Genomic DNA, 19034 nt, shown 5'->3' on the forward strand with positions numbered 1-19034 from the left:
ATGTTACTTTTAATCCCTTCATCTAAATCATTAATGTACGTTGTAAATAGCTGCGGTCCCAGCATCGAGCCTTGCGGTTCCCCACTAGTCACTGCCTGCCATTCTGAAAGGGACCCGTTAATCCCTACTCTTTGTCTCCTGTCTGCCAACCAATTTTCTATCCCCGTCAGTACCCTACCCCCAATACCATGTGCTCTAATTTTGCCCACTAATCTCCTATGTGGGACTTTATCAAAGGGGCTTTCTGAAAGTCCAGGTACACTATATCCACGGGCTCTCCCTTGTCCATTTTCCTAGTTACATCCTCAAAAAATTCCAGAAGATTAATCAAGGATGATTTCCCCTTCGTAAATCCATGCTGACTCGGACCGATCCTGTTACTGCTATCCAAATATGCCGCAATTTCAACTTTTATAATTGACTCCAGCATCTTCCCCACCACTGATGTCAGGCTAACTGGTCTAAAATTCCCTGTTTTCTCTCTCCCTCCTTTCTTAAAAAATGGGATAACATTTGCTACCCTCCAATCCACAGGAAGTGATCCTGAATCTGTAGAACATTGGAAAATAATTACCAATGTGTCCACGATTTCTACAGCCACCTCCTTTAAGTACCCTGGGGTGCAGACCATCAGGCCCTGGGGATTTATCAACCTTCAGTCCCATCAGTTTACCCAACACCATTTTCTGCCTAATGTGAATTTCCTTCAGTTCCTCTGTTACCCTGGGTCCTCTGGCCACTATTACATCTGGGAGATTGTTTGTGTCTTCCCTAGTGAAGACAGATCCAAAGTACCTGTTCAGCTCGTCTGCCATTTCCTTGTTCCCCATCATAATTTCACCCGTTTCCGTCTTCAAGGGCTCAACTTTGGTCTTAACTAATTTTTTTGTCTTCACATACCTAAAGAAGCTTTTACTATCCTCCGTTATATTCTTGGCTAGCTTGCCTTCGTACCTTATCTTTTCTCCCCATATTGCCTTTTTAGTTATCTTCTGTTGCTCTTTAAAATTTTCCCAATCCTCTGGCTTCCCACTCATCTTTGCTATGTTATACTTCTTCTCTTTTATTTTTATACTGTCCCTGACTTCCCTTGTCAGCCACGGTCGCCCCTTACTCCCCTTAGAATCTTTCTTCCTCTTTGGAATGAACTGATCCTGCACCTTCTGTATTATTCCTAGAAATACCTGCCATTGCTGTTCCACTGTCATCCCTGCTGGGGTATCTTTCCAGTCAACTTTGGCCAGCTCCTCCCTCATGGCTCCATAGTCCCCTTTGTTCAACTGTAATACTGACACTTCCAATTTTCCCTTCTCCCTCTCAAATTGTAGATTAAAACTTATCATATTATGGTCACTACCTCCTAATGGCTCCTTTACCTTGAGTTCCCTTATCAAATCCGGTTCATTACACAACACTAGATCCAGAATTGCCTTCTCCCTGGTAGGCTCCAGTACAAGCTGCTCTAAGAATCCAACTCGGAGGCTCTCCACAAACTCCCTTTCTTGGGGTCCAATGCCAACCTGATTTTCTGAGTCTACCTGCATGTTGAAATCTCCCATAACAACCGTAGTATTACCTTTGCGACATGCCACTTTTAACTCTTGATTCAACTTGCACCCTATATCCAGGCTACTGTTTTGGGGGCCCCTAGGTAACTCCCATTAGGGTCTTTTTGCCCTCACAATTTCTCAGTTCTATCCATACCGACTCTACATCTCCTGATTCTATGTCACCCCTTGCAAGGGACTGAATTTCATTCCTCATCAACAGAGCCACCCCACTCCCTCTGCCCATCAGTCTGTCCTTTTGATAGGACGTATACCTTGAATATTCATTTCCCAGCCCTGGTCCTCTTTCAGCCATGTCTCTGTTATTCCTACAATATCATACTTGCCAATTTCCAACTGAGCCTCAAGCTCATCCACTTTATTTCTTATACTTTGTGCATTCATATATAATTCTTTTAATCCATTACTCCCCTCACTTTTCACATCAATTCCTCTTGCACTTGGCCATACTCTTCGATCCCTTCCTGAGCTTTCTGCCCCGTTAATTCTGTTGTCTTTCTTAACTTTTCTTGTTCTCTCTTTCCCTTTAACTCCATCCTTATGTTTCCAGTTCGTCCCCTCCCCCCCACTATTTAGTTTAAACTCACCCGTGTTGCAGTGGCAAACCTGCCTGCCAGAATGCTGGTCCCTCGTCTGTTAAGGTGCAACCCATCTCTTTTGTACAATTCATCCTTGCCCCAAAACAGATCCCAGTGGTCTGAGACTCTAAATCCCTGTTCCCCGCACCAGCAACTCAGCCACGCATTCAGATCCCCTATCTCCCTGTTCCTGCCCTCACCAGCACGAGGAACTGGAAGCAAACTGGAAAAAATCATCATCATCATCATCAGGTGTCGTGCCCAGTTTGAGCTTTGACTGCCATGGCCACACACTCCTGTTTCGGGTCAAGTGGATCAATTCATTGGTATTCATCTCCAGTTCTCTGGCTTCATTTGTCTTTGTCTTCCTCTTGCTTTCTTCCCTTCAATCTTTCCCAAAATTACCGTGCATTCTAACTCCTCTTTCCTAATCACCTGTCCAATGAAGTTACGTTGCTTTTTCATGATCTCATACATTATTTCTCTTTTTGAGCTTGCTCTGTTCATAACATCCTCGTTAGATATTCGTTTCGTCCATGATATTCTTTGCATCCTCCTCAAAAACCACATCTCTGCTGCTTCAATTCATTCTCTCATGTTACTAGATATTGTCCAACATTCTGAGCCATATAACATAACTGGATAAACATAACGTTTCAGTACTCTGAGGTGGGTTGTCATGCCTAGTTTAGTATTGGTCAGTATACTCTTCATTCTCATAAAGGTGTCTTTTGCCATCCCTATTCTTCTTTTGATGTCCATGTCACACCTGCCACATCTAATGTCACCCAACTTCCTAAGTAGCAAAAGTTCTGTACTTGTTTTATGTCTTCCCCGTTTATTCTCAGCCTGCAGATAGGATTCTCCTTCTTTTTGGATATCCCCATACATTCTGCCTTTTTGCAATTGATAAATAGACCCATTTTTGCACTTTCTTCAACAGTTATATTAATTAAATTTTGTAGTTCTTTCTCCATACTTGCAATTAACACAGTGTCATCTGCATATCTGAAATTATTGATGTTTTAACCGCCAACTTTATAGGTCTGTATAAAATCAGCCGTCATACTCCTGATTTTATAGATCTGTACAAAATCACCCATCCTACTCCTGATTTTATAGATCTGTACAAAATCAGCCGTTGTACTCCTGATTTTATAGATCTGTACAAGGTCACCCACACCAGGGAAAAGCCTTTACTTATATATCGGTGAACCAGCCATTCTGCCCACTTGAGGGGCATCGTCTGCAACCCAATAATTCAACCATAGGCTAATCACAACCCAATTTGCAATGATCAATTAACCTGCTAACCGTTATGTCTTCGGTCAGAGGGAGCACTGGAGAAATTTCGTGCATTCCATGCACGAAGTCCTTATGGAGGACACTGGGACTGAACTGCGACCTCCAGCACCCGGACCTGTAATAACATCATGCTAACTGCTACACTATCATGGCACCAATCTCTCCTTACAACTCAGGCGCTCCAGGTCCAGTAATACAATGAATCTTTTCTGAACCCAGCTGGCGATGGGCTGAATGTCCTCCGCACAACACCCCCCCACCCTGTGAGGCAATGAGTAGGGCTGGCGTCTGACTCCGGCACAGGGATATAGGGTGAGATGTCCAACAGACCACATGGAGCCGGAGATCTCTTTCAGAATCCCTTAACGCAACACCACTTTGCTCATGAACCGATCCGAGGGGCGAACAATGTTTCCTTGCCAATTATCTGCACCTTAGTCACGCTTCAGTAGATCTACAAAGCATTCAGAAATATTGTACGCAACGAGGTTTGAAGCACAGACTTCACTGACTGCTTAATTGGTTCCCTGTTGTTTTTAAGCATGAGGCCAGGCATGATGATGTAAATGTCAATCTATTTTTCTGAACATGTCAGATGTTTAAAGGTTGTTTTGACATCGCTGTTTGCCATTCCAGTCAACAAAAGGTGATGTGGCGCGGTGGTGTAGCAGTTAATGTAACACTGTACAGCGCAAGGGATTGGGTTTCGATTCCCGCCACTGTCTGTGAGGGGTTTGTACGATCCCCCCATGATGGCATAGGTTTCCTCCGAGTGCTCCAGCTTCCTCCCAGATTCCAAAGACGTATGGGTTCGGGTGAATGCTATGTGTGTAAAGATAAGTTTTATCTGTCATTTAGATATGTGTGACAATAAACTCTACTCTGAGTTTGAGGTGCTGGTGTTCTGCACCAGGGTCCTTGGGGGAGAGCTGCTGGGTTTGGGGGTTCTGTACCAATGATCTGCTCGTTGCTTCAGGTCATGGGCAAAGGGCTGCGGTGGAGACTGAGCAGTGAAGAAACCGCAAACAGGACACTCAGATCAACACAACCCAACTAGAACCTGCTTCCTTCCCAGTCTTGATGAAGGGTTTGGGCCCAAACGTCGACTGTCTATTCATCTCCATAGATGCTGCCTGGCCTGCTGAGTTCCTCCAGCATTTTGTGTGCGTTGCTCTGAATTTCCAGCATCTGCAAGATCTCCTGTGTTTTGGGAACAGATGGCGAACTCCTGCACCAGACATTTAGCACATAGTAAGCTGCTTTTCAAACAACTACTTCTCCCCCATTCTGGTTCCCCCCTCACCCCTTCTCTTCTTCTCACCTGTCCCTCACCTCCCTCTGGTTCCCCTCCTCCCTCCCTTTCCCACACGGTCCACTCTCCTCTCACACCAGATTCCTTCTTCTTGACGTCCCTTACCCTATCCACATATCACCACCCAGCTTCTTATATCCTCAGCCCCCACCCACCCACCTTCCCCCTCACCCGATCTCACCTGTCACCTGCCAACCTGTGCTCCTTCCTCTCTCCCCACCTTCTTATTCTGGTTTCTGTCCCCTTCCTTCCCAGTCCTGATGAAGGGTTTCAGCCCAAAGCGTTGACTGTTCATTCCCCCTCCTGCCCCTGCAGATGCTGCCTGGCCTGCTGAGTTCCTCCAGCATTCTGTCTGTGTTGCTCTGGATCTCCAGCATCTGCAGAATCTGTTGTGTTTTGGAAGCGGGGGTGAGCTTCAGCAACAGACATTTTTAGCACACGGTAAGCTGCCTTTCAGCTGATTTTCATGACAGGTGGAGTCCTATTCTTGATACTCCTTGAAGCTACTGGTAAATAATCTATAATTAACCTTGGCTGAAGTATGTAGGTAAATTAGCTTTGAGAAACAGTACTCTGGCATCAAGCAACAGCTGTCAGGGCCGTTCATCATGTAATATTCAGCTACTGGTTCCTGAGGGTTGTCATGGGGAGAGGCTCCCTCTACTATTAAATACCCCCAGTGGCGTGTGTCTCAAATACCTTCTGACAACCAAGTCCAGCTCCTGGCCTTCATGTGTGGCTTAGCTACTAAACCTGGCGGAACCGTTTCTACTGACAGGAGAAGGGGCAAAGGCGCCTTGAATCCAGTCAATAGACAATAGACAATAGGTGCAGGAGTAGGCCATTCGGCCCTTCGAGCCAGCACCGCCATTCACTGTGATCATGGCTGATCATCCACAATCAGTATCCAGCTCCTGCCTTATCCCCATAACCTTTGATTCCACTATCTTTAAGAGCTCTATCCATCTCTTTCTTGAAAGCATCCAGAGACTTGGCCTCCACAGCCTTCTGGGGCAGAGCATTCCATATATCCACCACTCTCTGGGTGAAAAAGTTTTTCCTCAACTCCGTTCTAAATGGCCTACCCCTTAAACTGTGGCCTCTGGTTCTGGACTCACCCATCAGCAGGAACATGCTTCCTGCCTTCAGCGTGTCCAATCCTTTAATAATCTTATATGTTTCAATAAGATCCCCTTCAGCCTTCTAAATTCCAGAGTATACAAGCCCAGTCGCTCCAATCTTTCGACATATGACAGTCCCGCCATCCCGAGAATTAACCTTGTGAACCTACACTGCACTCCCTCAATAGCAAGAATGTCCTTCCTCAAATTTGGAGACCAAAACTGTACACAGTACTCCAGGTGTGGTCTCACCAGGGCCCTGTACAGCTGCAGAAGGACCTCTTTGCTCTTATACTCAATTCCCCTTGTTATGAAGGCCAGCATGCCATTAGCTTTCTTCACTGCCTGCTGTACTTGCATGCTTGCTTTCAGTGACTGATGTACAAGAACACCTAGATCTCATTGTGCTTCCCCTTTTCCTAACTTGACTCCATTTAGATAATAATCTGCCTTCCTGTTCTTACCACCAAAGTGGATAACCACACATTTATCCACATTAAACTGCATCTGCCATGCATCTGCCCACTCACCTAACCTGTCCAAGTCACCCTGCATTCTCATAACATCCTCCTCACATTTCACACTGCCACCCAGCTTTGTGTCATCGGCAAATTTGCTAATGTTACTTTTAATTCCCTCATCTAAATTATTAATATATATTGTAAACAGCTGCGGTCCCAGCACTGAACCCTGCGGTACCCCACTGGTCATCGCTTCAGGTTCCACATGACGCTCATCAGCCGTGGCTAGCAGCTTATCTAGGAGAAAGAAAACTCTGACCTCAAACCTCCACTGCCTTGCGGCTACACCCACTCATGGGGAAGGCTTCGGGAGTAAACCCCGCGGGAAAATTCTGGAGCTACATTGAGTTCAACGCTGATGGTCTCTGCGGTTCCTTTAGATTCATCAGGTGCGAGGAGAGGTGGAGTTGACTGCATGGGTAACAGCCTGCTCTCCGTGTCATACAGCCCAGGCTTGTATATCACGTGGACAGCTGGGACGCATCATCCACAGTCGAGCCCCGGCCAACCTGGGGGGGGGGGGGCCTCAAACTTTGCCATTATGCACTAAACCAGGGTGCTTACACAGGAATAAAGAAAATGGTAATCAATAATCAGCATTGTTACCAGTTACAGTTTAATTTTAGTTAGGCAAATACTTTAACAAGCCGGCTGAGCTTCCTGGCTCCTTGCTGTTTCTGGAGACAGACAGCCGGGAATGGATAGTACAGACTGAATGGGCTGGATGGCCTACAAGGTGGATGGCTCGTTCACCTGTGTCAACGGCGTGCACGGTTGGAGGTGAGAGGGGCTTGTCTCCTGACGAGCAGAGTGCCGGTTAAAGGCTTCATTTGCCTGTGGGGATTAAGAGCCGGGGGCCTAAATGCAGCAGAGAGACACACCGACTGTAAGGTGGAGAGATAACACTAGTCTTTCCCCATTCTGGTGTGAGGACGGTATCCTTATCCAACCCTCATTAGAGACTGTGGGGTGAGCTGCTTCTCAAACCACTTGGTGATCGAACACAGGACATGGAACAGTACAGACCCTTCGGCCCACAATGTAGTGCTGACCCTTACTCCAAGATGTGTCCCACCCGTCCCTCCCACAGAGCCCTCCATTTTTCTATCATCCATGTGCCCATCTAACTTTTAAATATGCAGAATGTATCTGCCTCTATCACCAACCCCATTCACCCACCACTCTCTGTGTAAAAAGACTGAACTCTGATATCTCCCCTATACTTTCCTTTAATCACTTTAAACTGATGTACCCTGGTATTAGCCATGGGAAAAAGTCTCTCATCATCTTGTACCCCTCTATCAAGTCACTTCTCATCCTCCTTCATTCCGCAGAGAAAAATCCTAGCTCACTCAACCTATCTCCATAAGACATGCTCTCCAATCCAGGCAGCATCCTGGTCAATCTCCTCTGCCCCTTCTCTGGGGCTTCTGAGAATGAGGCAAGCAGAAGTGAACATGGTCCAACCAGGGTTTATAGAGCTGCAACATTACCTCATAGCTCTTGAACTCAGCCCCCTGACTAATGAAGGCCAACACACCAAACACCTTACAACAGTCCTATCAACTTGCATGGCGACGTCGAGGGATCTGAGGAGGTACCGCAATGCACGAACCGCTATACCACCGTGCCACCCAATACACTGTAATGTTATCGTCAGCAGAGTGAATACGGCTGCCCCATGATTCCCCGTGACCATAAGAGACCATTCAGCCCATCGACGTGCATGTTGGTAGGTTAGTGTGTAAACTCCGGGAGAGTTGATGGGGATGTGGGAATATTGTAGGATGAGTATAAATGCACGGCTGGTGGTCAGCACAGACTTGATGGGCTGAAGGGCCCGATTCCCCCGGTGACTCACCTCTCCAGAAAAGGCCTGTCCGTTGAGCAGGTGCTCCGAGCCCTGGCTGTCCTCGCTGCCGAAGTGCAGCCGGATCTCTTCCAAGCGGTAGCTGTAGGTGAGGGGGCCGCCCGAGACGTTGACCAGGTGCTCCTTGTCCAGCCGGAGGGACACGTGCCGTCCGGTGTTGTACATTGTGCCACTGACCTGTGGTCAAACACAAGGGGAGTGTGAGCGAGCGTGGGCCCCAGCATCACCGCGTCGTACCTGGAGACCCAGGGAACCCCAGGGTAACCCTGTAGGGGGCCACCTTTTAAATCAACATAGAATCATAGAACACTGAAGCACAGAAACAGGCCCTTTGGCCCCTCTAAGACATGCTATACTGCTAGTCCCATCGACCTGCACCCGGATCTCTGTCCCACGTACCCCTCCCATCCATGTACCGAACCAAATTTATATTAAATGTTGAGATTGAAGCCCCATCCAACACTTCCACTGGCAGCTCGTTCCACACTCTCACCACCCTCTGAGTGAATGGCCGTCTGTAAACATTTCACCTTTCACCCTTAACCCATAATCTCTAGTTCTAGTCACACCCAACTTCAGTGGAAAAAGCCTGCATGTATTTACCCTATTTATACCCCTCATAACTTTTGTACACCTCTGTCAAATCTGCCCTCATCCTCCTACACTCCAGCAGAATAAAATCCGAACCCGCTCAACCTTTCGCCATAACTCAGGTCCTCCAGTCCAGGCAACATCCCGTAAACTTTCTCTGCATTCTTTCAGTCTTATTGATATCCTTCCTATAGGTAGGTGACCAAAACTGCACACAAGACTTCAAATTAAGCCTCAGCAACTTCGAATACAATTTCAATAAAACATTCCAAATCCTGTACTCAATACTATGACTTATGAAGAACTGTGTTCCAAAAGCTTTCTTTACAACCTGCCGTTTCACTTTCATGAAATTATGCATTTGTACTCGCAGACCCATCCGTTCCACCACACTCTTCAGTGCCTGATCTCTCACCGTGTAACTCCTACCTTGGTTTATCCTTCAAGTTACAAACCCTGGGAGTGTGTGATGGGACAGTGTGGAGCGAGCTTCACTCTGTGTCTGACCCCGGGAGTGTGTGATGGGACGGTGTGGAGGGAGTGTCACTCTGTGTCTGACCCCGGGAGTGTGTGATGGGACAGTGTGGAAGGAGCTTCACTCTGTCTGACCCCGGGAGTGTGTGATGGGACGGTGTGGAGGGAGATTCTATCTGTGTCTGACCCCGGGAGTGTGTGATGGGACGGTGATGAGGGAGTGTCACTCTGTGTCTCACCCCGGGAGTGTGTGATGGGATGGTGTGGAGGGAGATTCACTCTGTGTCCAACTCTGCACTGGGAGTGTGTGGTGGGACAGTGTGGAGGGAGTTTCACTCTGTGTCTGACCCCGGGAGTGTGTGATGGGACAGTGTGGAGGGACCTTCACTCTGTGTCTGACCCTGGGTGTGTGACGGGATGGTGTGAAGGGAGTTTCACTCTGTGTCTGGCCCCGGGAGTGTGCGATGGGACGGTGTGGAGGAAGCTTCACTCTGTCTGACCCTGGAATTGTGCGATGGGACGGTGTAGACTAGAGTGAGCTTCACTCTGTGTCTGACCCCGGGAGTATGTGATGGGACGGTGTAGACTAGAGTGAGCTTCACTCTGTGTTGCACCTGTAATGAATGCAGCTCCTCTCCCAATAGAATCAGCTTTCGACTGAATAAACCCAAAATTTTCATCATCGAATTTCCAAAACAATTCAGCTGGAGAGAGACTGAATCAAATGAGAGGGGGGAGGCTGATCACTGGGAGACAGATTACACCTGCCAACTCTGCTGCATTCTCATCATTTACTCTCTGAATCAGTGTCCGTGCTTTCTGCTGCTGAATTCTGTGCTACATGATCTCAGAGGGACGTGTCTACTGACTTCTCCTGCTGTCTCTGATCAGGCCAGCTTTAAAGCCTGATCGGCTCTCTGACGGCGAGAGTAGAGCTTGTCACCCAGAGCCCTGCAGGCTCTAAATATTTTACCCTGGGCCTGGAATTGTTTTGTTGGAGCTGGGGGATTCAGTAATGGATGATGTGTTTGTCAGGAGAAGCGAGCTCGGTGCCAATGGTGTACGATAACTGCATGCTGAGGCGCTCACAAGTGGTCAGGGACTGAGGCTGGGGTAGGTTGCTTACACTGGCAACCCATGCTGCCCCACTGTATCTCAGCTCGGTGTTGGAGAGTGATCCCCTCATCCCCTGCAATGGGATTTGCTCTCCCCCTTCACTTGACCCTTCCCCCCACACCCCCACACTCGAGGCAGCTCCCAAAGGAAAGCATTCCCTCCATATCTACAGTGCTGTGCAAGTATTAGTCGCATGTACACAGCTAGGGTGCCTAAGACTTTTGCACAGTACCGCATTTGTCAACGTGGAGCAGAGAGCGAGTTTGTAAATCTGGTGGGAACACAGAATGTGATTGGTGAGGGTGGGGTGCCATGGGAGGGGTGAGGGACAGGTGGCAGAGAAGGAGTGCTGAGGCGGGGGCTGGGAGGCACGAGTGCATTCACATCCAGCCCTGAGACACCAGGCAAGGCCATTTAATTCCATTCAATTGGTTTATTGATCATTACAGAATGTCTCTCTGGTGCTTCCCACTCCCTCCCCTCTCTCCCCCTTTTCCCAACCATGATTCCCCTCTCCCTGCCCCCTTCCCACTCTCAGTCACAATAGAGACCCAGATCAGAATCAGGTTTATCATCACTCACATATGACATGAAATTTGTTTTTATTTGGCAGCAGTGCAGTGCAATACATACAGTAAGGGGTTTGTACCTCTCCCCGTGATGGTGTGGGTTTCCTCCGGGTGCTCTGGTTTCCTCCCACATGCCAAAGCTGTACCGGTTGGCAGGTTAATTGGTCATTGTAAATTGTCCTGTAATTATGCTACCATTAAATCCGGGGATTGCTGGGCAGTGTTACTCAAAGGCCAGAAGGGCCTGTTCCATGCTGTACCTCAGTAAATAAATGGAATCACTACAGTACTGTGCAAAAGCCTCAGCCATCCAGGATTTATACATTTGCCCAAGACTTTTGCACAGTACTGTATAAACCCCCCCCGTCAATCCCCCTTTTCCCACTGAAATATAAACCCTGTCAATCTTCCCCTTAACTACAACCTCACTGTCAGACAACCCCATAACTACAACCACACCATCAGTTCACCCAATAACTACAACCTTACTGTCAGTCAACTCCATAACTATTACCTCACTGTCAGTCAACTCCATAACTACAACCTCACTGTCAGCTCACCCTTTAACTACACCCCTCCCACTATTGGTCTTCCTCTGTAGCTATAAACTTCTCCTGAGTCTCCTCCCACAACTATAGCCCTCCCCGTCAATCTCCCCCGTAACTGTAACCCTCTCCCATCAATTCCCATAACTATAGCCCTCCCTGTCAGTCTCCTCATAAAATGATAAAATCCTGACAAAATGACCCACGATGGAATGGCAATGCAGACACAATGGACTGAACGGTCTGATATCTGATCCTGTCTGATGGTCTCAGACGCTGCGACCTTGGGACTGGCTGCTCACACAGACAGAACTCCGGCTCGTGAGGCAGGTTCGGGATAACCCTCCTGAGGCGGGCTCCTGCTCCTGCTCCAAGTTCGGGTCTTTCCGCAGGGATCCCTCTGACAGGGTGACATGACATTCTGTCGGTGCTTCACTGTAGCCAGGGCTGGTGAGTCTGGCTCAGGACACAGGGTGGGACGAGGACCCTCACCCTGAGAAAGAGGGGAGGGACGAGGCCCCTCGCCCTGAGTGAGAGGGGAGGGACGAAGGGACGAGGCCCCTCACCCTGAGAGAGAGGGGAGGGACGAGGCCCCTCACCCTGGTGAGAGGGGAGGGATGAGACCCCTCACCCTGAGTGAGAAGGGAGGGACGAAGGGACAAGGCCCCTCATCCTGAGTGAGAGGGGAGGGACGAGGCCCCTCATCCTGAGTGAGAGGGGAGGGACAAGGCCCCTCACCCTGAGTGAGAGGGGAGGGACGAGACCCCTCACCCTGAGAGGGGAGGGACGAAGGGACGAGGCCCCTCACCCTGAGAGAGAGGGGAGGGACGAGGCCCCTCACCCTGAGTGAGTGGGGAGGTACGAGACCCCTCACCCTGAGTGAGAGGTGAGGGACGAAGGGATGAGGCCCCTCACCCTGAGTGAGAGGGGAGGGACGAAGGGACAAAGCCCATCACCCTGAGAGAGAGGGGAGGGACAAGGCCCCTCACCCTGAGTGAGAGGGGAGGGACAAGGCCCCTCACCCTGAGAGAGAGGGGAGGGACGAGACCCCTCACCCTGAGAGGGGAGGGACGAAGGGACGAGGCCCCTCACCCTGAGAGGGGAGGGACGAGGCCCCTCACCCTGAGTGAGAACGGAGGGACGAGGTCCCTCACCCTGAGAGAGAGGGGAGGGACAAGGCCCCTCACCCTGAGTGAGTGGGGAGGTACGAGACCCCTCACCCTGAGTGAGAGGTGAGGGACGAAGGGATGAGGCCCCTCACCCTGAGTGAGAGGGGGACGGACGAGGCCCCTCACCCTGAGTGAGAGGGGAGGGATGAAGGGACAAAGCCCATCACCCTGAGAGAGAGGGGAGGGACAAGGCCCCTCACCCTGAGTGAGAGGGGAGGGACAAGGCCCCTCACCCTGAGAGAGAGGGGAGGGACAAGGCCCCTCACCCTGAGTGAGAGGGGAGGGACGAAGGGACGAGGCCCCTCACCCTGAGAGAGAGGGGAGGGACAAGGCCCCTCACCCTGAGTGAGAACGGAGGGACGAGGTCCCTCACCCTGAGAGAGAGGGGAGGGACGAGTCCCCTCACTCTGAGTGAGAGGGGAGGGGATGAGGCCCCTCACCCTGAGTGAGAGGGGAGGGACGAAGGGACGACACCCCTCACCCTGAGTGAGAGGGGAGGGACAAGACCCCTCACCCTGAGTGAGAGGGGAGGGACGAAGGGACGAGGCCCCTCACCCTGAGTGAGAACGGAGAGATGAGGCCCCTCACCCTGAGAGAGAGGGGAGGGAGACAGCGACAGTCCAGTCAATAACGACTGTGTGACCCTCGCACTATTCAGTGTATTCAGCATGTCCTTGGAACATGGGAGGAAAGCAGAGAACCCGGAGGAAACCCACATGGTAACGGAGAGAACGTACAAACTCCTCGGAGGCGGCAGCGTGAATGGAGTCCTGATCTTGCAGCTTCGCTGTGATAGTGTTACATAACCACTACGCCGCCATGCTGACTTACATCAGCGTCCGTCCAAGAGGACCACAACCTTGTCGTTGGGTTTGGAGGCTGGCATGCCTCAGTGACCCGGAGAGCTATGCTGGCCGGAGGCTTTGGCTCTTGGTGTGGTCACCCATGCCAAACAGGTCAAAGGGTAGAGGCCAGACCAGGAGTGTCCCACGAGTTCCCCAGGTTAAGGGGGCCAGCTTAGATCTAACACCCCAACTGGTCAAATAAAACTGTTATGAAAACAGCAATGAAGAATCCTTCTACACCTGAGTGTGGTGGTAATCACCTGGTCTCCACCCGGGATTTGCATGGCTGACAGTAGTGAAAACCAAGAGGAAGCTACTGACACGAAGAGGGAACCTGGGAATACGACAGGCGGAGATGGAGGACCTTCATTGCTGCCCTCAATGCCAACGGTGTAACGGGCAGTAAAATAACATTACAACAGTGTCAGACAGCCGTCTTATAACTGTGCGGTAGAAACTGTCCTTGAACTTGGTGATATGTGCTTTTGTACCTTCTGCCTGAAGGGAGGTGTTGGAGGGGATCAAAGATCTCACTCTAACTCAGATACTTCCTTTGTCTTACCCATTCTTCCTGCCTCCTCGACTGCTTAAACCTATCCTTTGATTTGAAATGTTAACTCTGTTTCTCTCTCCACAGACACTGTCTGACCTGCTGAGTGTCTCCAGAATTTGCTGGTTCTAGAACATAAACCATTACAGCACAGTACAGGCCATTCGACCCACAGTGAGATGAATCAATAGAAGGGAGTGTCCTTGAGGGAGGAAATCTAGCCTGATCTAATCTGCCCTTTCCTGATCTAATCAGCCCTTTCCTGATCTAATCAGCCCTCTCCTGATCTAATCTGCCCTTTCCTGGCCTAATCTGCCCTTTCCTGGCCTAATCTGCCCTTTCCTGATCTAATCTGCCCTTTCCTGATCTAATCTGCCCTTTCCTGATCTAATCTGCCCTTTCCTGGCCTAATCTGCCCTTTCCTGGCCTAATCTGCCCTTTCCTGGCCTAATCTGCCCTTTCCTGATCTAATCTGCCCTTTCCTGGCCTAATTTGTCCTTTCCTGACCTAATCTGCCCTTTCCTGACCTGGTCTGCCCTTTCCTGGCCTAGTCTGCCCTTTCCTGACCTGGTCTGCCTTTTCCTGAGCTAGTCTGCCCTTTCCAGGCCTAATCTGCCCTTTCATGACCTAATCCGCCCTTTCCTGACCTGGTCTGCCTCTCCAAGGTCACTGACCCCAGTGATGAGACTGCTCCCTACACACTCTAAAACCCTGGAAAGGGAATGTGGAACAAAAACTGGGATATACTCAGCAGGTTGGGCAGCGCCTGCGGGGAAGGGTGTGGGGGGGGGGGGGAGACAACGCAAACGTTCAGGTCCATGTCCTTTGATTGGAGCTGTGAACAGTTGGAAATTATGATGAGCTTGAAGGTGGATGAAGCGATGGGAGGGAACGGATGATGTGTCATGGGGACGGTGGGACTGGGTGTGACAGCGGTTGGTGATGGGGCACTCACGGGCGAGATGAACAAGCGAGGTAGCGGTAAGGCACAGAGACCAACACGTCTCCCACCAGGGAGAGGAGCACAGCGGCTATCAGAGCTGCCCTTCTTGGGAGAGAACATAGAACGTAGAATATTACAGCATAGTACAGGCCCTTCAGCCCACAATGTTGTGCTGACTTTTTAACCTACCCCTAGATCAATGTAACCCTTCCCTCCCACATAGTCCTCCATTTTGCTATCATCCGTATCCCTAAGAGTTTCATAAAATGTCCTTAATGTACCTGCCTCCACCACCAACCCTGGCAAGGTGTTCCACACACCCACCACGCTTTATGTAAAATACTTACCTCTGACATCCCCCCCACCACCCGTACTTCCCTCCAATCACCTTAAAATTGTGCCCCCTCATATTACCCATTTTCGCCCTGGATAAAAGGCACTGGGTGTTCACACAATTGACACCTTTTATCATCTTGTACACCTCTGTCAAGTCACTTTTCAACTTCCTTCACTCCAGAGAGGAAAGCTCCAGCTCACTGAACTGGTCCTAATTAGACATGCCCTCTAATCCAGGCAGCATCCCGGTAAATCTACTCTAAAGCATCCCCATTCTTCCAATTTATTTCTGATTTCCAGCATCACTGGGCTGTTAGACACAAGAGGGCACACCAGCAGCCATATTTCACTTGGAGTTTAAAGAGATTTGGTCTGTCACTAAAGACTCCAGTAAATTACTGCAGCTGTATTGCTAGGAGCTCTCGAACTGGTTGCATCGCTGCCTGCTACGGAGGGGTGATGACACAAAAAGCTGCAGAGGATTGTAAACTCAGCCAGTTCTGTCATGGGCTGCTGGGCAGCTGTCCTCCCCACCGCTGAGGTCATCTTCGAAAGGCAACGGCTCAACAGGCAGTATCCATCATGAAGGACCTTCACCGCCCGGGACGTGCCCTCTCATTATATCAGGGAGGAGGTACAGAAGCCTGAAGACCCACACAGAACGTTTTACCAACAGCTTCTTCCTCTCTGCCATCAGATTTCTGAACGGACCATGAACCCATGAACACTACCCCATTATTGTTATTCTCTCTTTCTGTGCTAATTTAAAATTTTATATACGGCACACTTCTTACTATAATTTATAGTATAGTTTATGCTGCTGCAAAACAGGAAATTCCACGACACTCGTGGCGAGAAGGCTGAGAGCCGATGTTCGGCTCCACTTTGCCGATTAAAGCAATGAAGATTAAAATGCCGGCCGCCTGCCTTTTCATCGCAGTGATTGCTCTGCTGCTGGAGAGCGGACTCTGCCTTTTTATGGCTGATGAGATCGCTCTGCTATGGAGAGGGAGAATGTTCCCCAGGTTTTCTGCATTCTGGATGTGGACTTGCACTGTGGACTTCTTCAGTATTATGGTTGCTTTACATTCTGTGTTTCTTGCCCGCTCTTTCTCGTTTATTTTTGTGTTTGAGGGAGGGAAATTTGGAAGTTGATGTGCCTGTTCCATACTTGTTCATTTGTTTGTGTGGGGAGGAGGGATTTGGGGGCTTTTCTTTTCTTTCTCGGTTTCATGGTTATCTGGAGAAGAAGAATTTCAGCGTTGTATACTTTGATAATAAATGACCCATTGATACGTCAGTGATAATAAACCTGTTTCTGACAGGAGGTTCGACAGATGCTGGAAATCTCCGGCAACACACAGTAAATGCTGAAGGAACTCAGTGAGTCGTTCCAGCTGAAGATGCCTGCCTTGCCGAGTTCCTCCACCACTCTGCATCTGCAGACTTTTCATTTTCATTCACTGTACAACTGCAGCAAGACATACTTGCTCTTGTTCTCAAAACCTCTGGATCGAAGACCTAGAAACAACTCCCCCCCACCCCCCCACTTCACTCCTTCCTGCAGCACATGTCTGTTTTCAGCGACTGGTGTACAAGGGGCTACCCAATCTCTCACCATTCCAGTAATATGTGTCTTTTTGCTTTTTTTTTCCTGTCGAAGTAGATAACTTCACTTTTATTCACCTGAATACGCATCTGTCATGGATTTATCCTTTCAGTGTATCTAGATTGCTTTGAACCCTCTAAAAACTCATGATCCCAATCAGTTTCACTGTTACAAACTTAGATATATCAACTCCATTAAACACAGGAGCAGAATTACAGCATTCAGACCATTGAGTCTGCTCCACCAATCCACCGTGGCTGATTTATTATCCCTCTCAACCCCACTCTCCTGCCTTCTCCCAATAACCTTCGACGCCCTGACTAATCAAGATCCTATCAACCGCTGCTTTAAATATACCTAAATGCTAATACCAGGGGCATCATTTTAGAGGTAATTGGAGGAAAGTGTAGGGGGCATGTCAGCGGTAAGTTTTTTTACACAGAGTGGGGGTGTGTGGAACGCAGTGACGGGGGTGGTGGAAGAGGCAGATACATTAGGGACAGTTAAGAGTCTCTTGGATGATAGAAAGATGCAGGACTATGTGGGAGGGAAGGGTTAGATTGATCTTAGAGTGGGCTGAAAGGTTGGCACAACATCACGGGCAGGAGGGTGTGTTGTCGTGCTGTTCTATGTTCTGTACCCAAACACTTGCCCTTTACAGCTGTCTACAGCAATGAATTCTACAGATTCACCACCCTCTGGCTGAACAAATTCCTCCTCACCCTGATCTAAATGGATGTCCATCTATTCTGAGGCTGTGTTCTCTGGTGCTGGACTCCCCCACTATCGGAAACATCCTCTCCATGTCCACTCTATCTAGGGCTTTCAGTATTCGGTATGTTTCCATGAGATCCCCACCCCTTCATTTTCCAAATTCCAGTGTACACAGGCCCAGAGCCATCAGACGATCCTCGTACATTAACCCTTTCATTCCCGGAATCATTCTTGTGAACTTCCCCTGGTTCCTCTCCAATGCCATCCCATTCTTTCTTCGCACATCTTACTCCTGACCCACCCCTCAGCATTATACCCTTATCAATACTGATTATACTGAGCTCTCTCATCCAAACCATTGATTCATACTTCAGCTATTGCCCTGCAAACACGAGGACATTATGACTCGCTGGGACTTGGGCTCTGATCACTGCAACACCCCTGCCTGGGAGCTGATAAAGGTCTGTTTATTCCTGCTCTGTTTTCCTTCTGTCACCTGATCTATGCCAATCCCACGTGTTTTAATTTCACACATTCATCTTTTACACAGTACTATCAAAAGCAGTTTGAAAATCCAAACACAACCACTGTTAGATGTTCCTTATCTACTCCACCAGTTACATCCTCGAAGAAAGAGATTTGTCGAACATGATTTTCAGTACACAAATCTGTGTTGACGCTATCTAATCCTGTTGATGTTTAAGAGTCCTGATCTTTCATCGCAGCAACATTTTCTTGTGTCAACCCGATATCCATCGACTTGTTTCCATCTGAAGATCTATCACTGCCTTGACTGTACTCAGTGACAGAGCCCTACAGACTTTCTGGAAAGTTTCAGTACAGTCTGGCAGACATTTCTCCTCATCTCTTTAAAGGCTGCCCCTTATTTTAACTCCAGTTCTAGACACACTTGGGAGGCGGGGTGGAGAGGTGTCTCTGCCAAAGGAGGTGTGAGGTGCTCCTTGCCTCCGCTAGCCTGCAGGTCACCCTCGGACAAGGTGTGGCACCTGTTTAGCCCCACACCCACCTCCCCCACCAATTGAGGTCACGTGAAGCCATGGGAGCAGGTGATGGATGGTCGTATGAGCAGTTGATGCATATCACAATTCCTGGTTATGCGACCACTGACGCCAGGCAGACAATCTCTGAAGAGTATTGATAACGGCTGACGACACCCGTCTTGTAAAGGTACTGCCCAGAGGAAGGCAATGGCAAATCACTTCTGTGAAAAAGTTTGCCAAGAACAATCATGGTCACGGAAAGACCATGAATGCCCACATCATACGACAAGGCACATC

General features: G+C 49.2%; 1 protein-coding gene across 1 annotated transcript in view; it reads right to left on the reverse strand.

Moving 5' to 3' along the window:
* ca10a (carbonic anhydrase Xa) overlaps positions 1-19034 on the reverse strand; it is a 226798-nt gene that overhangs the window by 26615 nt on the left and 181149 nt on the right. Inside the window, exon 4 of the mRNA XM_072241896.1 lies at positions 8267-8452. Coding sequence (XP_072097997.1) covers positions 8267-8452 — 186 coding nt within the window. The remainder of the gene's footprint in view (positions 1-8266; positions 8453-19034) is intronic.

Source organism: Mobula birostris, chromosome 24, assembly GCF_030028105.1.
Source record: "Mobula birostris isolate sMobBir1 chromosome 24, sMobBir1.hap1, whole genome shotgun sequence".
Taxonomy (NCBI): domain Eukaryota; kingdom Metazoa; phylum Chordata; class Chondrichthyes; order Myliobatiformes; family Myliobatidae; genus Mobula; species Mobula birostris.